The sequence below is a fragment of the Salvelinus alpinus genome, chromosome 20 (genome assembly GCF_045679555.1).
Source record: "Salvelinus alpinus chromosome 20, SLU_Salpinus.1, whole genome shotgun sequence".
In the NCBI taxonomy this organism is placed as follows: Eukaryota; Metazoa; Chordata; class Actinopteri; order Salmoniformes; family Salmonidae; genus Salvelinus; species Salvelinus alpinus.
Genome location: NC_092105.1, coordinates 26,901,745 through 26,921,958, shown reverse-complemented (window position 1 = coordinate 26,921,958; position 20,214 = coordinate 26,901,745). Strand labels below are relative to the sequence as shown.

Sequence of the window (20,214 nt, the reverse complement as noted above, 5' to 3'; positions counted from 1 at the left end):
TAATTGAATTGACACTACATATGACATTTATATATTTTATTTTAAACAGAATTTCTTCCATCTCCTTTTATTATTTTTATTGCTTGTCACTACTAATATGAATGGGTTTTTTTTGGATTGCGGTGGCATTTGGGCATGGCAATTTGGGGGAAATTAACTTCATTAAAAAATATATACAGTACCAGTCAAAAGTTTGGACAAACCTATTCATTCCAGGATTTTCTTTATTTTTACTATTTTCTACGATAACACATATGGAATCATGCTGTAACCAAAAAGTGTTAAACAAATCAAAATATATTTTATATTTGAGATTCTTCAAAGTAGCCACCCTTTGCCTTGATGACAGCTTTGCACACTCTTGGCATTCTCTCAACCAGCTTCACGAGGAAGTCACCTGGAATGCATTTCAATTAACAGGTGTACCTTGTTCAAAGTTAATTTGTGGAATTTCTTTCCTTCTTAATGCATTTGAGCCAATCAGTTGTGTTGTGACAAGGTAGGGGTGGTATACAGAAGATAGCCCTATTTGGTAAAAGACCAAGTCCATATTATGGCAAGAACAGCTCAAATAAGCAAAGAGAAACGACAGTCCATTATTACTTTAAGACATGAAGGTCAGTCAATCCGTAAAATGTTAAGAACTTTGAAAGTTTCGTCAAGCGCTATGATGAAACTGGCTCTCATGAGGACCGCCACAGGAAAGGAAGACCCAGAGTTACCTCTGCTGCAGAGGATAAGTTCATTAGAGTTAACTGCACCTCAGATTGCAGCCCAAATAAATGCTTCACAGAGTTCAAGTAACAGACACATCTCAACATCAACTGTTCAGAGGATTTTTGCTTCCAACCGCCGTGTCTTTGTGAGATGCAGAGTAGGTGAACGGATGATCTCCGCATGTGTGGTTCCCACCGTGAAGCATGGAGTAGGAGGTGTGATGGTGTGGGGGTGCTTTGCTGGGGACACTGTCTGTGATTTATTTAGAATTCAAGGCACACTTAACTAACATGACTACCACAGCATTCTGCAGCGATACGCCATCCCATCTGGTTTGCGCTTAGTGGGACTATCATTTGTTTTTCAACAGGACAATGACCCAACACAGCTCCACATTGTGTAAGGGCTGTTTGACCAAGAAGGAGAGCGATGGAGTGCTGCATCAGATTACCTGACCTCCACAATCACAATTAAGATGGTTTGGGATGAGTTGGACCGCAAAGTGATGGAAAAGCAGCCAACAAGTGCTCAGCATATGTGGGAACTCCTTCAAGACTGTTGGAAAAGCATTCCAGATGAAGCTGGTTGAGAGAATGCCAAGATTGTGCAGAGCTGTCATCAAGGCGAACGGTGGCCACCTTGAATAATCTAAAATCTAAAATATATTTTGATTTGTTTAACACTTTTTGCTTACTACGTGATTCCATATGTGTTAATTCATAGTTTTGATGTCTTCACTATTATTCTACAATGTAGAAAATAGTAAAAATAAAGAAAATCCCTTGAATGAGTAGGTGTGTCCAAACTTTTGACTGGTACTGTATATATATTTAAATGTATTTGGGTACATCTTCCCATACTAAGTCAACTAATATGGCATCTTAATTTTAAGCTTTTTTTTTACAATTATGATAACATTGGGCCACCAGTAATCGGTGTAACACCAATGATGAAATTATAGGTCATTTAGGATTTAATTTTCTTGAATGGAGGCCACAGATGCTCAAATCTAAGGTCATTAACCCATTACAAGACATTTACTCATTAACACCAATGACATAACACTTAGAGACACATTTTGTACAAAGAAAAAAAAGTAGTTTAATAGCCTTCTTTGTTTTTATTGATCTACAATATATTAAATATTTTTGTTTACATTGTAGCATTCAAGATAATAGATATCTATGGGAACAAGCCAATTTGCTTACCTTCAGAACTTTAAACAATGCACAAACACAAAGTTTTGCACGATAAAGGACTTGCATTATGTTTTATCATCAACAGTTCAATATTAACAAAAACATGGATGATGTGTAACTATTTTACATTTTAAAATGTTTTTCAGGGTTGCAAAAGAGAGAGATGCAAATGCCTACGCAATTCAACAACAACCCATATTTGTTTTGGGCAGAATCAAAAAAAATAATTCTGTAATTCAGAGTGAATACATACAATGTTATTTTACGGTTGTCCATTTCCCCAGTCCGTTTCACCACATGCAGTCCCAGCTGGACGAGGTAACCGGCCCCGCATGTCCCTGTTCTCTCTCTATGATCACCTGTCAGATTCTCTCCCACCTGCAGCACGGTCTCCTCACCTCCACCACGTGCAGCACAGCACGTGGCAGTCAGGGTATCATTAAAGAACACAGCCTCCCAGTCCTCCTGCCTGTGTTTCACTGAGGTTATGAAAGAAAATGCTACAGCAAAACATCCACAACAACCATCTATCCCACTGAGGGGCTGAGTGGGATGATTGTTTAATGAGTTCTTCTCTCTCACACTCACGCAGGCACACACACACATACACACAGCTGCAGTCAGGGGGTTTAGAGTGCTCATGGTGTTGTTGCTATGGCAGCAGTGTTCAGTTGATCCCCAGTGTAGCAGGTGTCAAAAATAAACCTAATTTTATATTATGTCGTATTCTATCCAGGTAAAATAGCAACACATTATCCTTGAGAATGACACATCAAATGCTCATCAATTTTACAAACCCTTTTTCCATTCCCTTGAGCATTTAGAGGTAATTGTATTTCCTGCCAAAAGCAATCATTATAAACTGTGACGTATGTTTGTGTCTATAGGCTACATGTTTTGTACTGGTGTTGACTATCTCATCCTCCTCAGAGCAAAATAGCATGGTCCATTTTTGATCTGTGTAATCTAAATTCATTTAAAGCGCAGTTTTTCTGTTGTCATGTGTGGATGACGTAGTCTCTAATAGGTTAATCAATGATTCACACTATGTACTGCCTATAGTCTCTTCTTACACTATAAATATACATTTATGTGGAGACCCCTTCAAATTTGTAGATTCGGTTATTTCAGCCGCACCCGTTGCTGACAGGTGTATAAAATCGAGCCATGCAATCTCCATAGACAAACATTGGCAGTAGAATGGCCTTACTGAAGAGCTTAGTGAATTTCAACGTGGCACCGTCATAGGATGCCACCTTTCCAACAGGTCAGTTTGTCAAATTTCTGTCCTGCTAGAGCTCCCCCGGTCAACTGTAAGTGCTGTTACTGTTAAGTGGAAACGTCTAGGAGCAACAACGGCTCAGCCCTGAAGTGTTAGGCCACACAGGCTCACAGAACGGGAGTGCTGAAGCGCACAGCGCGTAAAAATCGTCTGTCCTCGGTTGCGTCACTCACTATTGAGTTCCAATCTGCCTCTTGAAGCAATGTTAGCACAAGAACTGTTCGTCGGGAGCTTCATGAAATTAGTTTCCATGGCCGAGCAGCCGCACGCACACAAGCCTAAGATCAACATGAGCAATGCCAAGCGTCGACTGGAGTGGTGTAAAGCTCACCGACACTGGACTCTGAAGCAGTGGAAAAGCGTTCTTTGGAGTAATGAATCGCGCTTCAACATCTGGCAGTAAGACAGATGAATCTGGGTTTGGAGGATGCCAGGTGAACTCTACCTGCCCGAATGCGTAGTGCCAACTGTAAAGTTTGGTGGAGGAGGAATAATGGTCTGGGGCTGTTTTTCATGGTTCGGGCTCCTTAGTTCCAGATAAGGGAAATCTTAACGCTATGTCATACAATGATATTCTAGATGATTCTGTGCTTCCAACTTTGTGGCAACAGTTTGGGGAAGGCCCTTTCCTGTTTCAGCATGACAATGCCCCTGTGCACAAAGCAAGGTCCATACAGAAATGGTTTGTCGAAATCGGTGTGGAAGAACTTGACTGCCCTACACAGAGCCCTGACCTCAACCCCATCGAACACCTTTGGGATCAATTGGAACGTTGACTGCGAGCCAGGCCTAATTGCCCAACATCAGTGCCCGACCTCACTAATGCTCTTGTGGCTGAATGGAAGCAAGTCCCCGTAGCAATTTAAAAGATAATTATATATTTCACCTTTATTTAACCAGGTAGGACAGTTGAGAACAAGTTCTCATTTACAACTACGACCTGGCCAAGATAAAGCAAAGCAGTGCGACAAAAACAACAACACAGAGTTACACATGGGATAAACAAACGTAGAGTCAATAACACAATGTTCCAACATCTAGTGGAAAGCCTTCCCAGAAGAGTGTAGGCTGTTATAGCAGCAAAGGGGGGACCATCTCCATATTTTTGCCCATGATTTTGGAATGAGATGTTAGACGAGCAGGTGTCCACATGCTTTTGATCATGTAGTGTATGTAGTGTCCTGGGACATGGAGCATGGGGACTGGCATATTCTTGAGTCAGTAACATTTCAGTCACATAGTTCATTAGACTGCTATGTCCCTCATATGAAATAAACTAGGCTTTGATGAGATAGATGAAAAATCTTGCCAGAGCTCAAGCAAACACTAGTGCTTGTTTAGGACTTGTGCCAAGAGCTCTTAAACCTCTTAACATGTCCATTATCTGATTCTAAACAGAATAGGTTTGTCTACCACCATTTTACACCACAAGATGGCACCATGTCCTTTACTTCCTTATTCCAGTTTTGTTTTCATTTTACATTTTAAACCCTTTTATACCGTTGGATGTAAGACAATAAACCATTTAGTCATCAACAGATGGGTAGGTTCCAGCCTAGCATAAACTGAGAATATGACCTTTGTTGAAGAGAGAAGTGTTCTGTCATTGATTGGGCAAGGATAACAAACCTAGTCAATCTATATACAGTTTAACAGACTCATGATGACAGCATCACAGTGTCAAATTCCTGGAAGGAAGTTTTATGACCGTCAATCAACTGGATCATAAAATCTAGACTTGGCTCTTCCCTGTCCGGCCTGACTCACCCCTAGTTAATGTTGTACATAAAATATATTGTCATGGAGACTTGGCAACAAAGGTGGTTATGTGACCAATGGAAGTTTAAATAGCTGACTAGACAAACATTTTAAAAAACTAGAGTTGATGTCACCGCCCCTGCGGAAATCTAATTAGCATAATACAAAAATCACCATAATAATCTGTCTGTTTAAACTAGCGATATCTGTCTCAATCCACCGCATCCTCTGATGTCACACTTCCGCATCTGAGATAAAAGGTGACAGAGCTAGACTGGTGTTTGTCAAACCATGAGACTTCCCGAAAATCGTTCTTATCACAAGAAATCGTCTGTAGCGTCTGAACAGTTAGGACCCCTCTATGGAAAGATGAGACTCCCCACAAGTGTCTTGGGACTTGTCTGTAGTCGGTACAGCCAATCTGTCAAGTCCTGTCAGTAGCGCCCGAACAGTTTGGGCTACCCACTAATATGACCCCTCTGTGGAAAGGTGAGACACTCATGAACACTTACATGTCAGTTATTTTGCTCTAGGACGCACACATGCCTCACAGATCAGCTTTAATTTTGCAGATAGATTGTGGCTTCTATCAATGTAATTGTCTCCATCATTTCCAGTCCCACACATATATTTTCTGTAAATATATATATAATTTTAAATATATTTTTTTAAATATATTTTCCTTATTTATTATTTTCCTGTAACCCTACCACACCTCCCCTAATTGGAGTGAACAATGGACAACAATACTTACATATACATTTTATCGGACACAGTGTATTTTACATTAGTTATCTTTTGCTTGTTTTTAGTCCCAGCCCTCAGCAGGAGATTGTTTAGTTTTTTATTTATTTTATTTTATTTCACCTTTATTTAACCAGGTAGGCTAGTTGAGAAGAAGTTCTCATTTGCAACTGCGACCTGGTCAAGATAAAGCAAAGCAGTTCGACACATACAACAACACAGAGTTACACATGGAATAAACAAACATACAGTCAATAATACAGTAGAAAAAGTCTATATACAGCATGTGCAAATGAGGTAGGATAAGGGAGGTAAGGCAATAAATAGGCCATGGTAGCGAAGTAATTACAATATAGCAATTAAACACTGGAATGGTAGATGTGCAAAAGATGAATGTGCAAGTAAAGATACTGGGGTGCAAAGGAGCAAGATAAACAAATAAATACAGTATGGGGATGAGGTAGTTGGGCTATTTACAGATGGGCTATGTACAGGTGCAGTGATCTGTGGGCTGCTCTGACAGCTGGTGCTTAAAGCTAGTGAGGGAGATATGAGTCTCCAGTACCAAAAATAAGTGATTAAATACATGTAAAAAATATATATATAAAAAAAATAACAAATGTTTTCTGATCTTTCTTATGTCTCTCAGATATAGGACAGACACTTCAGAACAAACTTCCTATAGATTATTTTGGGGGACTATCGGTTGGTTGTTCCACATAGTGAATCTGTTTTTCAATGTGTTTGTATGGGCTAATAGCTGTATGGCCCAAAATATTTGTTCATCAAATCATTTTTTTATATATTTTTGGGATACTTCAACAGATCTTAAAATTCTAAATCAAATAGCTAAATGATCCTTGGTATAACCTTAAAACAATTACAAATTGCTTAGTAGAACCCCCTCCCCCGGCTTAGACAGGGCTTAGACTGTTATGGGTTAAATGCTAACTAATTTGCTCATAGACATTTGAGTGAGAATAGACACATAAGACGGTCCATGCTCTCTGTGATCCTTGGGACGTTCCTACCCCGTGGAAGTTGACATTTTAAATGGTTAGGGTTAGGTAAGGGTTATGGTTAAGGTTAGGCTTAGGCTTAGGGTTTAGGGTAGGGACGTCCCAAGGCAGGCCAAAACAGGCTGAAATTTCAGGTGGCCTTTTCAAACAGCTCTTACACTTAAGGACATTATCAACATTTTCACAGTTTCTGTCATGACTTCCGCCGAAGTCGGTCCCTCTCCTTGTTCGGGCGGTGTTCGGCTGTCGACGTCACCGGTCTTCTAGCCATCGCCGATCCACCTTTCATTTTCCATTTGTTTTGTCTTGTCTTCCCACACACACCTGGTTTCAATTCCATCATTACATGTTGTGTATTTAACCCTCTGTTCCCCCCCATGTCCTTGTCCGGAATTGTTTATTGTAGTGCTTGTGCACGTTATGCTGGTGTGTAACGGGTTTTGTTTACCCATTGATTTAGTGTTTTGTTTACTGTGGTTTTGTTTATTAAACGGCGCCGTTGTAAATCAGTTTTTGCTCTCCTGCGCCTGACTTCTCTGCCGCCAGTACGCACCCCCTACAGTTTCACAGTATTATTCCAACCACATAGTGTGGAAATATAAATAAAACACAGGAAATGCCCTGGGCCTTTAAGGCAAGACAACATTCATTTTCAGCTGTGAGACAGTGTGTTTGGAGTCATTTAGTCAATAAAACAATATTCACTGTCTGAAAGAACAGGGACAGGTGATTTGACTCCTTCTAGGGTTCCCCTGACATTTGACTCATTTGTGCCCTGTCCCTGGAACTGGTCATGTTGCTATGTGCTAATGTCATACTCCGTTATAGCCATGTCTCTCTGTGAGGCTAATTGACACACTGCTGAAGGACTCACACCTTCACTCAATTAGGTGTTCACACTCTCTACTCCCTCAGAGGTTAAGACCGAGCAATGACAGGGAGAGTGAGGTGGATATTGTAACATTTACGGACAGGTCTAAAACACAGGAAGGATTGGGAGCCAATAATTAAAGGATTGGGAGCAAATAATTAGTACATGATTAAGGAAACTCAACAATTTGTGTGATGTTAACTTTTACTACTCAGCTGAGTGTGCGTAGGAGATCAGGATCAAATCACATCAAATACTTGTGTAAAATTAAACTGAAATTGATTAATCATGGGAGATTCCATTGGAGTGCAGTGCCTGAGGAAAATCTTATTCCTCAGCCATCCCCATAGTCCCATGAAGGCCAATGGCAAATCGGGGACTAGATGCAGCCTAACACTAGTGTGTTGGGTTGCTACGCTGTGGGAGAGGTGCATCACTGTCCTTTGAGTCCTTCACTGAAATGGGTTAGGTCATCACTTTGTGTCTTATTGTTGTGCATTCATCTCTCCCCCAGCTGTTGTTAACTCGCTGTTTGACAGGGATGACCAAGGGAGGGCTTACTTAATCCCTACTGGAGAGCACAACACCCACACAACACAAACACATCCTTTCAAGGACACAAATACACACACTCTCTCCCACTCACTGTAACACACACACACACACACACATACACACGTAGGGCCGGCTCCAGGAATAAGCAACATAAGTGGTCGCTTAGGGTCCCCGGCCGCTGGGAACTCAGTCGTGGTCTCAGCTTAATGTTGAGAGTTAGAATAGCAGAATATACAAGGTGCAAAAGGGGGCCCCCATTGATTTTGTTAGACACTCTCACTCATATCATTAACATGGCATAATGCATGGCAAAATGTGTAGAATTGCAGGAAATTAGCTTTAAAGCTGCAAAAATGTCTCTCTGCCCGATGGCAAAATGAGTAGAACGCAAAAAACAACAGGTTTAATTGGTGTTCTGTATTCTGATATTTATGAAGGAGCAAGTGAAGAGTTTATTTCCAAAACATTATATCCACCAATGTTTCATCAGAAATGATTGCTTATCGGTACCTTCATGTGTGTGTAAAATATTACTGTTCTCAGATTTTTTTATTCATAGATTTTAGATGTGTATGAAAATTAGATTTTTTGCAAAACGCTATACTCAGAACAGCCTTAATTCATCGGGTCATGCACAAGGTGTTGAAAGCATTCCACAGGGATGCTGGCCCATCTCCTTTGAGTGGTGGCCATTGTTGATACACACAGGAAACTGTTGAGCGTGAAAAACCCAGTAGCATTGAAGTTCATGACAAACCGGTACACCTGGCATTTACTACCATACCCCGTTCAAAGGCACTTAAGCCATTCACCACCTGAATGGCACACATACACAATCCATGTCTCAATTGTCTCAAGGTCTTTAACCTGTCTCCTCCCCTTCATCTGCACTGATTGAAATGGATTTAAGTAAAATCAGTAGGGGATCATAGCTTTCACCTGGATTCACCTGGTCAGTCTATGTCATGGAAAGAGCAGGTGTTCATAATGTTTTATACACTTAGTGCATATTCATTGTTTAGCTGAAATGGAATGTTCGTATCCTAATATTTGACTGTGATATGGGGTTGTCTCACCTAGCAATCTTAGGATGAATGCACTTACTGTAAGTCACTCTGGATAAGAGCATCTGCTAAATGACTCAAATTTAAAATGGAAATGTTTTACATACAGATCTCATATTACTGTATTGAATTGAGGTACCTAGCAGAACTATTTATCTGGAAGTGAAGCGGATATACATATAGCATTTAGCAAAAAAATACGTGATTATTTGTCTCTGATATTAAACCATTAAAATGTCAAACAAATACATGTCTGTCATTGAACAACCCTATGCCATGATTAGATCATGAAAAAACACACCAATATCTTTCAGAATTTCTTTAAACAATAAAAGCTAATTTACCAACATTTCTGAAAATGTATATATACCGTTTTCGAATGAAACTCTTCATGTGTGCTATCATCGAACAGAGGAGCAATGAGTTCTGTGACGTGAACACTTGCGTCAATGCAACACTCAATAGTCATGCAGTGTCAAGCATATGCAAATGATTTAATCATCGTACAGTGTGATTGCCCTGAAAATAACAGCAACATCAAAAACAGGAATCTAGTGATGAAGAGGCGGTTTGAGAGAGATGGTGGCCCTCTTTAGAGGACTCTTCAGACCCTGAGGCAGTCTCAGCACTGCACATACAAAACAAGGTTCACCCTTGATGGGGAATATAAGCATAGGCTATCAGTCGGCTGCACTCTCTCTCATTCCACCTCTCTCCTTTTTGGCATTTCTTTCTCTGCATCTCCGACTCTATCACTCTCATGTGAGGTTTTAGTTTTATGTGTGGAATCTCTCTGGAGTTTCCTGTGGGAACAGTGGAAGCGATTAATAGAGTTGAACAGGAAAGGTTCCTGTTGATGACTAGCGGTGATTAGAATCAGTTGGACTAATTAATTAAATGCAGGGGGCTGATCAATGCCGAGGGTCAAGTCATCTCAGACAGTACACTCCTTTCTGTTTGTGCATTAATGTGTTTGCTTGAGTGTACGCTATTTTGTTTGTATGTCAGTCTGTGTGTGTGGCTGTGGGATGATTGGGGTGATGATTGCTGTCTCAAATGCTTTTGTGTGACGTGTGCTGTTTTACTAGTGTGGTGGGGATTGGGAAAGCATCTGATTGTTGATTGTAAGTTTCCATGAGGGAACACAAAACACAAAATATTCCTCCACAATGAATGTCATTAAAATAAAAAAAACTGAGGAAAGATAGACACACACACGGGTGTCCATCATGTCTCTGGGTTGGCTGTAGTTGGTCCCTCAGTCCAGATGAAAGTGCTGGCAAATCGATACAATGGCTTATTAATGGTATAAATCTCTCCCACCTGTCTGTGACTCGTCTCTAAAATGAACTGAAGAGTCCTTTCCAATATGGTTGATATAACATACAATCACCGCTCAGGGGACCTATAACAAAGACAAACATACAATAAAGACCCGTTCTAAATGTAATGATCAATATGTTGAGCTGAAGTGTAACTGCAAAAGCTCTTGTTTCTCTATTGGTTCCATCATAGAGCGCAGTGACTATAGGATTTCATAAGCATTCATAACCATGTTATATGCAACCATAACTACTAATTAACACAAACTGAACTGACCCAGAATAGAGACGTTATATGTTCGAGGGTGGGGGTCTGGTTCTCTCCCTTGAGTGTTCTACGCTATTTTCCATCCAAGGTCCACCGGGCAGGTACAGCTAATCCACAGTCTCTCTGGAATATTGTTTCAGATTAATCCAGGAGAAACTCGATTCACTGACCGACACATTCAGCTTTCATGCTTACACAGGGAAACCGGGCCCCAACAGTCACAATAACTCTCTCTAGTCAATCTAATGAAAAATACTAATTTTAGCAGTAAATGTACACAACACTGATAAATTGATGTAGTGAGATTAGAGGAGACAAATTATATGATAATAAATGTCGACATTTCAACTCTGTGTCACTTCCACAGGATCACAGAGTAAAAAGGTTGTTTATACAGTTAGGCCTACATAATACATTTATTTGGTAGCCTACTTCATGGTTTTGACTGACTGAACATGATCATCATCTGGTCATCCAAAGATCATTTCCTTGAATCAAGTGCACTGGGAAGAAATTGGAGACCAATTTTATAACCTCCATTTTGATGTTATATTCAGCGGCATCCTGTTTTTGATGAATTTTATTTTATTTCGTTTCCTATCTAAAAGTATTTAAAAACCATTATCAAAATTGACTTACACAAGTTGTTATTGTCTGACAGGCAAGAGAGAGGACACCTGCGCTCTAAGACTCAGATGATGATCAAGGAGACCAGTGGGACGTTGATTGGTCACTTCTACGTGGGAGATGATGCTTCTCCCATCAAAGTTATAGCCTATATAATTCTCTCGGTTTAGAAAGTCATTAGTGTTCAGTTCTAGGACCTGATTTGCGATATAACAAGACTTACTCCTGCAGCACCAAACCACACACAGAGAAGCTATACTCTCACCAAAGCGCATGAGAATCTGATAGCTCGAGATGAGCGCAACGTATCTGCGACAACTTTGCCTCCTTCATTTGGTCTGGTGCCTTGGATGTTGGAAGGTGACAGGTGAGAGAATATTATTTATATAATTTAAGTTAACTTCAATATTTCAATATAACTTATTTTAAACTAATCATTTAATTGTAAGTCTTCTAAAAATGGTTTTCAACATTCAATTGATTTCTCTTTTGGTTTAGCTATTCATTGATATTGTTGATAATAGTTGACAATTACATGCATTTTGTTAATGTTGATGTTGATTATAGATTAATAACATTATAAATATATGTTTTTTAAACTGACAATTTTTATCTATCTTTAGAAGCTAATCCCAGCAAAGAGTGTGAACATGGAATTGCTTTGACAAAGGTATGGGGAAAAGGGTACATTTACACAGGCAGCCCGATTAAGATTCTTTCCCGCTAGTTGGTCTATTAAACCAATCAGATCAGCTGAGAAAAAGATCTGATGTGATTGGTCAAAAGACCAATTAGTGAAAAAAAAGATCAGAATTGGGCATTGTGAAATTAGTTTTTAAACAAATAGGTTATTGTAAAATTAGTTTCCAAACAAATAATTATTCATTTATTACCATTACATTCCCTTATTTGATACCAGAGTCAACATTTTGAAGGTGTACTAGACACAAAACTATCAATATGTGCCTTGAATGCGTATCACTCTGGCTGCATTTAGACAGGCAGCCCAATTCTGATGTTTTTTTCACTAATTGGTCTTTTCATCGATCAACTCTGAAAAAATATCAGAAATTGGCCTCCCTGTCTATGAGCAGCCTTAAAGACGCTGCATTGGCCGTGAATCATTTACGTTGATACGACCTCTGCAGAAGTCAGGGCATTCATTATTTTCGCGCTTCACGAAGCAGCACAGAGCTGTTGAGTTGAGCTGTGAAGGAAGTTGTCAAGGAAGTGAGTTTGTGTTTATACACCACCTACCGTCAACCAATCATGTCAATGCGGAGCTATACAGAGCTATACGGAGCACTCTGCATTGTTACAAAAATTGGGAGGCGCATGGCATTGCGGTACGGAACTCAATTTGGCCTCTGCATACCTACGGAGCCTCTGACCACATAATCGGATCAAGCATAAGTTGGCTTTCGGTCTGTATCTTCGGCTGTCTTTACACAGGCAGCCCAATTCTGATCTTTTGCCACTAATTGGTCTTTTGACCAATCAGATCAGATCTTTTGCCAATAATTATTTTGCCAATATTTTGGCCAATAATTGGGCAAAATATCAGAATTGGGCTACCTGTGTAAACGCAGCCTCTCACTGTTTAAACATCATGGGCTGCTTTATTTGCACACCTCTAGAAAAATCTATTCTGTGTCTGAGTAGGTGGTCTGCAGGTAATTCCATTCAAATTAAATAGTTTTCTTGTGGTGGCTGGGGCAGGGTAGATGTGTTGAGGGGGTAGAGAACACAGAAGTGAGTCACACTGTAACTTGAATTAGATTGGTGGGGGATGAGAGGGACATGAGGGGCATAAGAACATTTATGACTTTAGCCTACTTTCATCAGCTGGATACACAGGTTACAGAGACATGATTATTACTTTGCAACCTGTATAGTATAGTACACAATGGATGTCATGTCCAACAGATTTAAGGTTTTCTTGGGTTTAGTGATGTCTTATAGACTTATGTTTGATCACCATTGGTTTGCCTGCTGCAGGGTCCTGGGATCCAGACTGATGTGGGAGATATGTGGAGAGATCAGAATGAGGTAAGGCTAAGTAACTGCATGACTCAATCTTACCACAAATAATTTATAATATCGGTTCTGTCAGGATGCTTACTCTCTCCCTTTCCCTCTCCCCTCACAGCAGCAAGTTCAGAATGTATTCAAAAGAGTAAGTTCCTCAACAATATAAAATTTTTATTCCTACCTTGTACATATATACCATATCCTTCAAAAAGGCAATACACTCTTTGGAACAGAGTGTTTACTTCGTATATTCTCTTTTGGTCAGTTCCTGTTTCACTATTCAAAGGCAAACTCGGTAGGCTCTATACAGCATGCGGTAAGTAAAGGAAGACTCCTCACTGTACAAATTGGCAACTTACAGTGCTTTCGGAAAGTATTCAGACTCCTTGACTTTTTCCACATTTTGTTACGTTACAGCCTTTTTCTAACATGGATTCAGTAAAAAAAAATCCTCTTCAATCTACACATAATACCCCATAATGACAAACTGAAAACAGGTTTATAGAAATTTTTCCAAATGTATAAAAAAAAAAAACATACCTTATTTGCGTAAGTATTCAGACCCTTTGCTTTTATACTCGAAATTGAGCTCAGGTGCATCCTGATTCCATTGATCATCCTTGAGATGTTTCTACAACTTGATTGGAGCCCAGCTGTGGTAAATTCAATTGATTGATTTGGAAAGGCACACACCTGTCTATATAAGGTCCCACAGTTGACAGTGAATGTCAGAGCAAAAACCAAGCCATGAGGTCGAAGGAATTGTCCGTAGAGCTCCGAGACAGGATTGTGTCGAGGCAGAGATCTGGGGAAGGGTACCAAAGCATTTCTCTGGCATTAAAGGTCCCCTCTGAATGCTCGGCTATGAAAAAACAACTGACATTTACTCCTGAGGTGCTGACCTGTTGCCCCTTCTACAACCACTGTGATTATTTTTTGACCCTGTTGGTCATCTATGAACGATTGAACATCTTGAAGAACAATCTGGCCTTAAATGGCCATGTACTCTTATAATCTCCACCCGGCACAGCCAGAAGAGGACTGGCCACCCCTCAGAGCCCGGTTCCTCTCTAGGCTTCTTCCTAGGTTCCTACCTTTCTAGGGAGGTTTTCCTAGCCACCGTGCTTCTACATCTGCATTGCTTGCTGTTTGGGGTTTTAGGCTGGGTTTCTGTATAGCACTTTGTGACATCTGCTGATGTAAAAAGGGGCTTTATAAATACATTTGATTGATTGATTGAAGAACACAGTGGCCTCCATCATTCTCAAATGGAAGAACTTTGGAAACACTAAGACTTTTCCTAGAGCTGTCCGCATAGCCAAACTTGGTCAGGGAGGTGACCAAGAACCCAATGGTCACTCTGACGGAGCTTCAGAGTTCCTCTGTGGAGATGGGAGAACCTTCCAGAAGAACAACTATCTCTGCAGCACTCCACCAATCAGGCCTTCACGGGTGGTCCCGTGTGGCTCAGTTGGTAGAGCATGGCGCTTGCAACGCCAGGGTTGTGGGTTCATTCCCCACGGGGGGACCAGGATGAATATGTATGAACTTTCCAATTTGTAAGTCGCTCTGGATAAGAGCGTCTGCTAAATGACTTAAATGTAAATGTAAATGTAGTTGCCAGACAGAAGCCACTCCTCAGTAAAAGGCACATGACAGCCCACTTGGAGTTTGCCAAAAGGCACCTAAAGGACTCTCAGACCAAGAGAAACAAGATTCTCTGGTCTGATGAAACCTAGATTGAATTCTTTGGCCTGAATGCCAAGCATCTCGTCTGGAGGAAACCTGGCACTATCCCTACGGTGAAGCATGGTGGTGGCAGCATCAGGCTGTGGGGATGTTTTTCAGTGGCAGAGACTGGGAGACTAGTCAGGATCTAGGGAAAGAGGAACAGAGCAAAGTACAGAGAGATCCTTGATGAAAACCTGCTTTAGCGCTCAGGACCTCAGACTGGGCCGAAGGTTCACCTTCCAACAGGATAACGACCCTAAGCACACAGCCAAAACAACATAGGAGTGGCTTTGGGACAAGTCTCTGAATATCCTTGAGTGGCCCAGCCAGAGCCCGGACTTGAACCCGATCGAACATCTCTGGAGAGACCTGAAAATGGCCATGCGGCGACGCTCCCCATCCAACCTGACAGAGCTTGAGAGGATCTGCAGAGAAGAATGGGAGAAACTCACCAAATACAGGTGTGCCAAGCTTGTAGCGTCATACCCAAAAATAATCAATGCTGTAATCGCTGCCAAAGGTGCATCAACAAAGTACTGAGTAAAGGGTCTGAATACTTATGTAAATGTAATATTTCCTCTTTTTTTTATACCTTTGCAAACATTTCTAAAAACCTGTTTTTGCCTTGTCATTATGGGGTATTGTGTGTAGATTGATGAGGGGGGAAAAAACAATCATATTTTAGAATAAGGCTAACGTAACAAAATGTGGAAAAAGTCAAGGGGTCTGAATATTTTCCAAATGCACTGTATCTTTAGATTATAATATTGCAACATTATGCAATTGATTGACATGTGATTGGTCTAACAGGCCTTTTCCCTCTCTAGTCCCATTCAGTGCACCCATTGATGCGCCTGTCACCAAAACTGTCTCAGAGGAGAAAGAAGCAGCTCCTGCTTTTGGTAAGAATCCTGTCCCTTTTCAACTTGAATGGTTAGCAGAATCATATTATTGAAGCTCAAGTTTAGGAAACTGAAAAAGTTCCTTTTGAGACAATGTTATTCCCTGTCAGCAATGCAGAGGACCACAGCCTGCACACTGGGCACAGACATCAGTTCAACATGTAGTTATTAATTTAGTTTGTAGAGTTATCAAATAAAATGATTTCAATGTGAACAACAAAACATTTCACCATGTCATTGGATTTAGGTTAAAAGCTTGGTGAAAGAGAACTACCTTACGTTGATTACTTTTTGCAAATCCAATTAGTTTTCCACGTTGATTCAACCAATTTTTGCAGTGGGTGAGGCCAGTCAGTAAGGCTCAATCAAGGCATACATAAATTTATTTAAGACACGCAGTATATGGAACCTCAGACCATTTAGCATCCCCAGACTGGTGTTAGGACCATTATTTTAAGGAAGACGATTCAAATGTACCAAAACTATAACTGAGGCTCTCGCTCTTCCCTGTTATACAGAAGCTCCGGGATCTCCCTGAAGGTGTGATGTAAAAATCTGACTGTGCAATAACTGGAAGGCAGACACCAGCAAGCTGCATACCCCTGAACACAAAATGGTGGACAGACAGAAGCAGCATTCTCAGCTCTCGCTGGCAATGGACTTGATATTTTTAAGAAATAAATGAAGATAAATGTGACTGCATTGTAGAATGTAAAGTGTCTTCCTGATTACCATTGGTGAACATAAATATGTTGTGATTTAAAATGAGGTGGCAATAACACATACAGGCATTAAGTACATCGCTATCAGAACAGTGAACATACACAAGAGTCAAATATAGCCAAAGCAGTCCTTCATGTGATGGTTACACAGATCACAGCGAACACTTTATTTAAAAAACTGTCAACTGTGATTACGGCATGGGTGAATGGCTACTTACATTTAATTTAACAATTAGATGTATACATTTTTATTGTCATATTATAAAATGTATATGCAAAAGAAATACAATCTTCAACCAAAGGTTCTGTAGAAACCCTATTGAAGAGTCCGATCTGATTTAGAAGAATGATCACTTAACACAAGAGATCCTTTAACCGGGAAGGCATAGAACTCTGATGGAGCCTTTCTGCGGTAAGCATAGGAAGAGGTGTGCATTTTAATACATCACCACAGGAGAGAGCCATCCCCATTCAGTGACAGTGGAGCATTAGATTAATGTTATTTGGAGGTTAGGGGGCTAGTTCTCTTCTTCTGAGTCACTGTCTTTCCGTGTGGGGAGAGTGGATCGAATCGACGACATTAGCTTGTCTTCAATCTGCTTCTTGGGGTTTTCTTCCAGGTCTGTCTTGACAGCGCCAGATTCCGATAACCTCCACTCCAGCTCTGAGGATGATAGGATAATGGATAGTTTAATATCTAAAAGATTGTCACTAATAAAACAAACAAAACTGAGGGTGTTATGCTAGATTTCATATCATGTAACTAATACCATCCTAACTTAGTATAAATAAAACATCCTTCTTGAGAGTATAGCTAAGGAGACTGTCTCTTACCGTCAACTTTGAGGTTCATGCCTCCGAAGACCAGAGGCCCGATGTACTGTGCCTTCATCTCTCCCTCGTGGTAGACAAAGATTGTGGGCAGGTTGTGGTCGGGGTAGTTGGGGATGCAGGTGGTGGAGATGGACTTGAGGAACTTGGTCTGGGGGAACTTCCTGGCCAGCTCTGATAGATGCTGGTTTATCAGGGTACACAGAGGTACTCTGGGAGGACAGAAGATTAGAACAGGACATGTTAGAGACAACAGATGTCACAATGAGTAAATTAGGTAAATCAGATATTTTGGTAGATAGGTCTATTCAGAGCAAATTAAAATGGACCACTGTAAATCAGGCTTAGGCTAAATGAAAACCTTGAATCATGATTTTCAAATAAGGTCTTGGTCATCAATGTTTTCACAATTTTCTGGTCTATCAGATCTTGTCAAAAATCAAACATCACTTTTTGAGAGCATGAATTGGTGTGCTCAACTGCTACTGCAATCCTTTGAGAGAGAGAGAGAGGGTAGAGAATGGCAGAAGACTCACCCCTGTTTGTAGAGATGGAGCACGACCCAGATTCCCTCTCCAGCTTTGTTCACCTCCTTGATGTAGTCCTGCCCAGATATCTCCACTACTTCACCGAAGCAATTCTTTATCTGGGTGGCTTTCCATTCTGCAAGCCTCTTCTGTCTGGTAAGAGGGAAATGCAGAGAGTCTAAAGAAAGGTAGGCTAATCAGAAAGATCAGTTTAGGGGGCTGAAAAACATCTGCCCAATGGGGCAAACAATCTCAGAACAGGGTCAACTTGCCTGATTGCTCAACTCACATGCCCCAGGCAATACGGCAGCCGTTCATTCTTATCAACCCCTGTTGTATGTACCATCTAAGTGATGCTTTAAAGAGATCACTGACCTGTACATCTCGACGGCGGCCTCGTCCTCTTCACTGAAGTCATCCTCGTTCTCATCCAGCTCGTCCAGAGTCATGCTCTCATAGGTTTTCACTGGTCACAAAACACCATATGCATCGCAAGTCAAAAAAAGTACCATTTAAGTTATTAAAACAACTAACATATGTTGCTCTTAAATGTTGGCCAAGAATCAGCCTTCCTAAACCATGTCCTGTTAGTTAAGAATAACATCAACATTTGTTTTCCCTAGATCAGTTCAGTAGAAACTTAGTCCCATAGAGGTAGCCAACTATAACCAGCCATCTCTTACCAACAGATGACTGCTCAAGAACTATCTGCTTCTCTAGAGCTTCCTCCTCAACCTCATCCTGAGTTTTCTCTTTGGGAGGAAGGACCCCCTTCTTTCTCAGGATGTCATTCCACTCGGTATCTGCATTAGGGTCCTGAGAAATAAGAGATCATGTTGGAATTTTATTGTAACTTGGCTGTTTGCCATTCTGTACTACCACAGAGTTTAAAAAAAAAACATCTATATAGCTAGGCTCTTTGGTATTACTGCTAGCGAACATTACCTAATGTTTAGCCATCTAGTTAGCCAACATTTAGCTCTCAAACTCTAAGCATTCTGCCTTCTCCCTACAGTTTTTAGTCATTAGCTTTGCCCCGACTGGCTCATGTGAACTACAATCCGGACACTATGTTTTAACTTTTAGAAACGTAAATCATCAGTGGCGATATGGCTTTCGAAACATGGCCCTTATCTTTCATCAGCGAGAAAAAAAATATTCTGATAAATTATACACTTTTACTGTAACAGTTTTTCACAGATTCATACTGCTAGAGAGGCCTCCATCAGACGAAACTACATTTCCCGAGTTAGCTTACATACAGGTGTTCGAGCACGCTCGATCACTAATTATCACAGATGGTCCGTGATCTTCCGTGATCGTAAACAAGCGCTGCAACATGGATATATCGCCATGTGGGAACAGTAACAGTGTGTGTATTCATGTAACATTTAGGTTTTTAGAAAATGTATTATCGCTGATATGAAAGATAAGGTCCTTATGCATCCAAAACCGTACCGCAAGAGACGCGTGTTAGTGTTCAGATTGAGCGTTGGGGCTCTTAACAAAACGCCCCTGTACAGAAGACGCCTTCCTCCAACAATGACTTATGTAACGTTATAGTGGAACTGGGAGTCATGATCAAGGGCTAAATAACGTTATGTGCCAATCGAGGTGGCGTGCGAACAGATAATCCTATTACTCGAAACATCGGCTATGTCCTTCATAACTACGATCAGAGTTATAGCTAGAAAAAGTTATCTAAGTTTACCAACCTGCATTTTTTTAACCGTTCAAACCAGACGCTGAAAACACCACCGCTCTTCCCAGACGCGGAAATAGAAGGACCTCACCCATATTTCTTCCGGAGTAAAACAAGATCTTTAATGTGACAAAACTTAAATACTTGTCAGATATCTCAAATATAGAATCATTACAAAATAATTTATTTTTCTGAGGACAAATCTATTCTATTACCTGTTTTATATGTATTATTATCATAAACCTGGCTAGGGCAAGACATTCAAGGGACAATAATAAAGGTTGCACCAATATCCGGTTTAGGTCCTGTATGTCTATATTAGGAGTGGGAACGCTGTACTAC

The 20,214-nt window shown here is 40.6% G+C and overlaps 2 protein-coding genes across 2 annotated transcripts; one reads left to right on the top strand and one right to left on the bottom strand.

The window, feature by feature from the left end:
- Positions 1 to 11,619: 11,619 nt before the first annotated feature.
- LOC139546595 (neuromedin-U-like) lies at positions 11,620 to 16,787 on the top strand. The gene is made up of 7 exons (XM_071355149.1): positions 11,620 to 11,793; positions 12,050 to 12,096; positions 13,425 to 13,475; positions 13,576 to 13,602; positions 13,723 to 13,773; positions 16,016 to 16,090; positions 16,609 to 16,787. Exons 1-7 carry the CDS (start codon positions 11,721 to 11,723, stop codon positions 16,639 to 16,641), a joined length of 357 nt encoding a protein of 118 aa, XP_071211250.1. The 5' UTR covers positions 11,620 to 11,720; the 3' UTR covers positions 16,642 to 16,787.
- Positions 16,788 to 16,928: 141 nt separating this feature from the next.
- Positions 16,929 to 19,998, bottom strand: LOC139546594 (phosducin-like protein 3). Its single transcript, XM_071355148.1, has 6 exons — positions 19,886 to 19,998; positions 18,854 to 18,986; positions 18,546 to 18,636; positions 18,180 to 18,323; positions 17,647 to 17,855; positions 16,929 to 17,476 (listed from the first exon to the last, which is right to left on the bottom strand). The coding sequence occupies exons 1-6, from the start codon at positions 19,889 to 19,891 to the stop codon at positions 17,331 to 17,333; spliced, it is 729 nt and encodes a 242-aa protein (XP_071211249.1). The 5' UTR covers positions 19,892 to 19,998; the 3' UTR covers positions 16,929 to 17,330.
- Between the last annotated feature and the right edge of the window lie 216 nt (positions 19,999 to 20,214).